This window comes from Molothrus ater, chromosome 4, assembly GCF_012460135.2.
Source record: "Molothrus ater isolate BHLD 08-10-18 breed brown headed cowbird chromosome 4, BPBGC_Mater_1.1, whole genome shotgun sequence".
In the NCBI taxonomy this organism is placed as follows: Eukaryota; Metazoa; Chordata; class Aves; order Passeriformes; family Icteridae; genus Molothrus; species Molothrus ater.
Genome location: NC_050481.2, coordinates 62,348,491 through 62,355,861, shown reverse-complemented (window position 1 = coordinate 62,355,861; position 7,371 = coordinate 62,348,491). Strand labels below are relative to the sequence as shown.

Below are 7,371 nucleotides of genomic sequence, written 5' to 3'. Positions count from 1 at the left end.
GCAAATTTTATGCCTTTGTTTATTATTGATATTTTTGATCTCAGAAGTTTTTATGAATGGAACAAACAGACCGAAATCTTCTTTTGTAGAATGCATGCACACAGCTTTTGATTTAACTGCTGATATTTTTTTAATGTGTTCCTGGCTTTTTTCTGGCATGTGAATGAAAGAGAAATTGCACATATGACATAATCAGAGCTTTCTCTTTGCTCTTTACGCTTGTAATGCTGTTAGTTAGATTTGCATGCTTTGACTTGGGAAGATTCATTGCTGGCAGAGCAGTGAGGTCTGGACAGTTGGCAGGTCAAAACATTTATTAGTGTGATTGTGCAGAAAAGTTTGGCTCCATGGTAGAGAAGATCCCTCTGAAATAAATATGGAGACTGGGAAATTAATTATTAAGGAGGATGTTGCAAAAACATACATCAATACTGTTCAATATGTGGTTGGAAGGTAATTGAAAAAAATTATGTAGACTCTGAGTTAAAAGGAGAGGGAGTCTGATGAACACACACTATAATTTCTGACAGCACCGTCTGGCTGCTGAACCTGTCAGGATCCAAAGCAGCACTGGAAAAAAGCCAAGCCCAGTCTCCAAGGCAGGGCTCAAGCATGAAGGAGACTGCCAGAGAGCTTTGGTTATTTCTCACTTCTTCCCTATGTTACTTTCACTTCACTTGTAGGAGGGCATGTTTCATTGAAGCATTTTAATCCCTCTTTCTATTTAAAAAGTATTTAATATTCTCCTAAATTTATGTTCCATTAAACTCTGTATATGAGCCTCTTACAGAGGTGCATGAGGGAGGTGATCACTGTGTTCATTTCCACATATTAGTTACAGAGCTGCCTACAGATGCTTAAATTTCACCATCACTTAAAAATCCTTTGAACCATATTATAGTCATGGAGTGGGTTATTTTGGGTTATGTCTTTTTTTTTCTTCTTTTTTTTTTTAACAAAACTGTCTGATATTAAACACACATTGCTTGATTTAAATAAATATTGGAGACAATTTTTGTAACCCAGTTCAGGATATATATCCAAGCCAATATTTTCTCTCACATATATACAGAACTAAGTCTGTGTTAATCTCAAATATAAATAGAATGGTGATAGTAATTTTGATTGCATTGTTACTTGGCTGGCTTTGACCAATTCTTTCTTTCCCTTTCTTTCCTTTCTTCTTTCCTTTTCTTTCTTTCTTTCTTTCCTTCTTTCTTTCTTTCTTTCTTTCTTTCTTTCTTTCTTTCTTTCTTTCTTTCAGAAAGAAAGAAAGAAAGAAAGAAAGAAAGAAAGAAAGAAAGAAAGAAAGAAAGAAAGTAAGAAAGAAAGAAAAGAAAGAAAAGAAAAGAAGTAAAGGAAAGAAAGAGGAAGAAAATTCTTCCTCTTTCTTTCCCTCACTTCTTTCCTTTTCTTTTCTTTCTGAAAGCACCAATAAATAAGTCCTAAATCTTATCTACAGTAAAATGTTTTTTTGGACCTACTTAGTCATTCTACCAGTCTTTTCCACCTCCAAGGGAACTGAAAACTGAAGAATTGCTATTATGAAAAAGATTAAATAGCTCCAGAAGACTGAAGCACACCTTTTCCCAAGAGCCTCACAGTTACTTCAATGCAGTTTAATACATCCCTTCTATACAGGCTGTTGAGTGTGAACCTGCAGAAGGTTCTGATCTTAACTTTTTCTCTGCTGGACACCTCTTCTTATGATTGAGGTGGGGAGAGAGGCTATTCTTGCTCTCTCTCTTTTCACTGCTATACCATGAGTGGCACAGTACAGCAAACTACTTTTTCAAACATAAAATGTCTTTACAATCTACTCAGAAATCATATTTCCCAAGTTTTGAGTCTCATCTACTTTTTCAACTCAGGACTGCAGAAAGAAGCAGATTTTCTGCACAGTCATCCTGTTTGGCATTTCAGCAGGCTTGGGTTTACTGTGATCACTTGAAAAAATTTCTAAATAGGTCTGTGAGAACCTAGGCAGTACTCAGAGAAAACATCTTTCTAAGCATGCAACAAATTATGTGCTTAATAAACGCAGATAATACTTAGCAATTTAGCATATTGTTCTGATTTTGTTAGCTTCACCACTGTTTTCACAGGAAGCTGGCTTTGAAAAAAATGACCAAAGAAAACAGTAGTAATACCTATTACTGGAAACAAAGTCTGGAAGTGTATCTCCTGTTCAATTTTCTTTGGCATAGTTAGGGTTCAGAGTTCCTTTAACTTGGCAAGCCTGGGCAAGGAACACTTATCCATGTGCATGCAGTACATTCACTCCCATATAATTACTTTTTGTTAATGCTCTGAAATAATTTTCTTTCATTTTAACATAGTCTCCAGTCCTGCAGACATCCAAGCACATGAATAACAGACTCCTAACTTCAATCAGATTACAACTGGGAATAAAGTACTTAGCCATGTGCAGCATCTGGTTGCAGAATTAAGATCATTCATCTCTTGGGTCTTCCTAGGAAGCTACAGAACGAGATAGGTGCATGTGGACTATGGGGCTCATGCAATGGGGCTGCTTTACCTAAGATGAGCAAAAAAAGTTTTTAGAATTCATAGCGCAATCCACACAGCGAATCCAGCAGCTGCTGCAGAAAGTAAATCAGCTCCAACAATCACACCATTCAAGCACTGTGGCATTTAGAGGAGGAAATACAGTCTGTATAGGGAGTTCATTAACAGTCCAGGCTAAAAGGAGGTGTGGGCCTGTGTGTTTCATCAAAATCAAGGACTTTTCTTTAATATATATCACCTTAAAAATACATTACATCTGATATTTGAGAGAGGACAGCATCCTGCAAGACCACTATTCACTGAGCTTTACTCAAGTATCTTGAAAAAAGGTTTGATTTCTTTGATGTCTACAAGTTTCATTAACGTGTACATAGGCTCAAAATAGTGCATGATGTTAAAAACTTCAGTGTAATATGTCACACTTGAACCTAAATTCCTCATTAATTATCTCATGTGTTTCTCTACGTCTACACACATTTACAGTATGTAAAAGCATTTTCCAGTATTTTGCTAAATACATTAAAAGCTTATTTTTAAATTTGTAAAAAAATTTAAAATTTAAAAAAAGACCCTATATTTTGAGCTGTTATTAGAAGAGGTAATGAACTTAATATGCTAAAGTAAAAAGGGAAAAGAAAAGATTTTTCTGAGTGTTTCTGAATGTTGTTTTTAGTATGTTATCATTAATGTATTAAAACATGTACAAAAATGCATTAAAGGATCAGGAATATTTTCCTGCAGGTACTTAGAACCTAATAAATAATGAATGTGATGATTAACTACATGGGCAGAAGTACAGAGCATTACCAAGAAAAAACCTGCATAAAATCTGCCCTTTGAATGGATGTGCACCGTTGTTTTTAATACTTAAAAGCCCACTTGAATATACTCAGTTGTGTGTGAAGAGAAAACAAAAGAAGCAAGCGTGCTTGAATTAATATTATATTTTCAAATGAAACATTTAAATATTGCCAAGAGCACCGCGGGTGTCTGGAAGGGCAGCGGAGCGAGCCGAGCGGAGCGCGGCGCCGTCCCTCAGCGCTGCTTGAGCAGCCACAGAGGTTTGTGCAGGTCCAGGGAGCTGAAGTACGACCACCACCACGGCTTCTCCCTGCCTGCCGCGGTCCCTCCCCGAGCCTCGGCCTGCCCGTGCTGGGCGTGAGGGTCAAAAAGTTCCAGCGGGTCCTGAGGGTCGTAGGCGTCCTCCATGGAGCGCCGGAGCAGCTTGCTGGGCCAGGCCTCGGCGGGCCGCAGCACGAAATCCACACGGCCGGCCTGCTTCATCCTGGTGGGGATGGTGACCCTCTTCATCACCCGGCTGTAGCCCGGCGCCTGGGCGCTGATGATGAACGTCCCCGGAGGCAGGAGTCGCCAGTAGTCGCCATCAGCAGCTTGGGAAAGGGACAGGCACAACAAAACCCAGCTCAGTTTTTCGCCTCGCATCCCCTGTAGCTGCACGCACTACCTTAGATGGCAGCTAAGGGGTAGGCCATGGAAGCAGCTCAGATTTTGGAAAATGTTTGAAGGCAAACTCTAGATGACACAAAAGAGACTTTGCCTGTGAAAACTTGGCCCTTGGGAGGTCATGGAGTAAAAGTCACATACAAAACGTCGCTACCTGCTGTTTCTATATCACAGGGAAGAGATGCCGCTTTTCTCAAGGGTACAAGGAATAATTCCCAAAGAAATCAATTTAAAACTAAGTGAAACTTAAGAAAACTTGGCCCTTGGGAAGTAATGGAGTAAAATTCACATACAAAATGTCGCTACCTGCTGTTTCTGTATCACAGGGAAGAGATGCTTTCCTTCATGCTGCTTTTCCCAAGGGTACAAGGAATAACTCCCAAAGAAATCAATTTAAAACTAAGTGAAACTTAAGAAAGCGAAATCAGAATCCAGGCTGCAATATATACACATATATATATTTAGAATGTCTAAGGAGCTAAGAAATCCCTCTTTTAATTAAATTACATTCAATTCCTTTGCAGACATTCTTGCATGTAAGACTATGGACTTGGAGCTGCAGCTGGTATAAATTGCCATTAGTGTAAAATGGGTGTAAATTTCCTCCAGCTGAAGGTTAGACCCTGCAGGCAAAAGCAGGGGGCTTTAAAACTGAAAAATTTATTCCTCATTTTATATTTCCTTTATTTTGAATGGCAAGTCTCTTAGCTCAGTTAGTGTTGCATTAATACTATTTTCTCATGGAATTTCCTAGTTCTTTTTAACACTAAAATCAAAAACCATTTTAACCATATGACATTTTTAACCCCACCTAACTCAGAGCAAATACTCTCTTTCCTACAGTGTAAACATATTTTTCTTTAATTCTTAATCCTTTAAAGGATTATATATGGAAAGCCATTGTCTGGGAAGAAGTTTGAAAAAGACCCTAATTCATGCCAGAGTCTCCCACTAGCCTCAATAATCTGCATCATCTCCACTATTGTATCCCCTCTAGTACTAGTTTTTTGAAAGCTGGAAAACATCCACTACATTATAAGCCATTCTGGCTTTCCAAATTGATTCAACAACGACCATTAGACCAAAATGTAACCATTCATATCTTCTATTTTGCACTTCTATGGCCTACCCTGTTCTCACTGAAATCAATAATAAAAAGAAAGCATTGATTTCAGTGACAGCCTAAGAGCTCAGAACTTTATGACTGTGAAAAATAACAGTTGTATATGCCCCAATATATGTTTATCAGCGGATGACAGGTATAAAGTGGACATAATTCAATGTTCTAATAATAATAGTTCCAAAAATTGCACATGTTTATGTGTTTCCACATGAACAGGAAAGGTTGTGGACCCTTCAATTTCTGCAATTATTCTAGTTGTGAAAATCAGAGGGGATCCTACTGCACTACTTACAACATGTTCACAATATCTCAACTAACTTATTCCATCAAGGTTCCACATCTCCTCATGCTGAGTTACAGCCTCTGAACAGAGCTGTTGCCATATTTCCCCAAACACTGGCTTTGGTGAACAGCAGACTGCTCCAGGTGAAATTTTTCACATCAAGAACTCCATCATCCCAGAGACAGAACAGACTTAGCAGTCAGCTTAACATGTCTTCTCTCTTGTTATTCCAGAAGAGAACCCCCACCTGAGCCTTCAGTTTTCCATTAAGGTGTCATTTCTACCAAACATGGCAATACTTTTGCAGGTTAAGCTCCCAGTACTTTCAATCTACCCCAGGAAAAATCTTAAACTAAAAATATTACCTGTGGTGACATCATGCTGAATGCCCCTGACTGAAATACGAGCATTTTTTATTGGGTTGCCAAACTTATCAGACACAATTCCTTTTATCCCCCGATGAACCTGGCAAAGCAAAGCAGAGTTAGATGGTAGACACTGCAATGCCATCTCCTCATCACAAGGAAACCTTTGTAGAGAGGAAACAATTGTCAAAAAGTTCACCCCACTCAGAGGCTTTCAGGAGATAATGCCCCTTCAGATCACATTGCCTCTTTAGGGAGGTCCAAGGGGACCGAGGGAAAGGGAAAATGGAACCAGAGCTTTTTTGGGATAGGTATGTGGCTCTGCTTGGAGAGACCCTTCTCTGCACAAATCACTGGCACCTTGTGGTGTGACCACAGTATTTAAGGACTGTTCTGAATGTCTGCCCTAGACACAGAACCATAAGGAAATGGAAAGTTAAGGCTTTCAAAACCAATCTGGTGCCCTGAACACAATGAGAAGGCATCACTTCAGGTACTTGTGACTCATCATCACTCTGCTGCCTACACTTCACTGCCTGTCAGAATGTCATGACAGCAGTGTGTATGACAGCTATTTCCCCTTCTCTACAAGCACAGAACTGAGATGCTTGAGCTGTTGAGAAATGTGCTTGGTGACAAACTAAAGAGCAATGTGAATTTTTTCATACAAGGAGGTGCAATAACAGCTATACTGGAAGCTCAACAAAATAAAATAAAACAGAAAATAGTTCCAAGTATTTAAACATTAGGCCTATTAAGGTTCTCTTTTTACAACATTCCAAATTTAAAATATTTTGCATTGGGAAATGTATATGACCTTTTTAAATAAAAATAATTCCATTTTTATTTTTTCTCTGAACAGCTTAAGTTGTTCTTTACTTCCCCACCTTCTCTTTTCTCTTTCACTCACTTTCCCTTTCCCATCACCCTTGTCACAAGAGAAGAATAAAAAACCCCACAAAGCATCAAAACAATAGAAAAAGCACATTTGCTTTTCTGTTGGAATATAAAGATATTTAAAAATAACCATTAAACTATCCAAATTTACAGTAGTTGATTATACAAAGTTTGAAAAAAAGTCTAGTCTAGTGAGAGCAGTTTTTAATTTAGGGTGAGACTGTGTTGTCACTGCTCTTGTTAAGCAGCTGTTCCATATACTGAGTTAAGCTACTCACTGGAAAGTTTAGGAGCAACTCAATATAAGGATTTGAAAACTATCCCTTATAATAAAGCACTTCAGTTTGCTTTGCAGCATGAACTTGGGGATTTATCATATGGATAGAGAGTAAATATGGTCAGAAGAGTCATCTTGGACTCAAATTCAATTTACAGTGTAGACATACTCAAAGTAGTATGACCTCATCCAGCTTCAATACTAATTTTGCAATTATAACATGACAGGATAAAAATGAAAAAACTGAAATTTCTTTCTCAGTCTTGCTTTGGTTTTCTTTAGTAAATGTACTATTTTTCATTTTTCCTCAAATCGGTGTCACATGAGTGTGGCAGGGTATTTTGATATTGCTTCTGATGGAGAGAAGAGATCAGTGTTTAGGAAAATGAATTCTACTTCTGTGTGTTGAGCCAAGTATATTTGTACACACACC

The 7,371-nt window shown here is 38.3% G+C and overlaps 1 protein-coding gene across 1 annotated transcript in view; it reads right to left on the bottom strand.

Moving 5' to 3' along the window:
• Positions 1 to 3,455: 3,455 nt before the first annotated feature.
• The window catches only part of CPZ (carboxypeptidase Z), a 34,557-nt gene continuing 30,641 nt past the window's right edge, over positions 3,456 to 7,371 (bottom strand). The window contains exons 10-11 of the mRNA XM_036382244.2: positions 5,765 to 5,864; positions 3,456 to 3,920 (exon numbers count right to left, since the gene is read on the bottom strand). Coding sequence (XP_036238137.1) covers positions 3,565 to 3,920; positions 5,765 to 5,864 — 456 coding nt within the window. The 3' untranslated portion in view covers positions 3,456 to 3,564. The remainder of the gene's footprint in view (positions 3,921 to 5,764; positions 5,865 to 7,371) is intronic.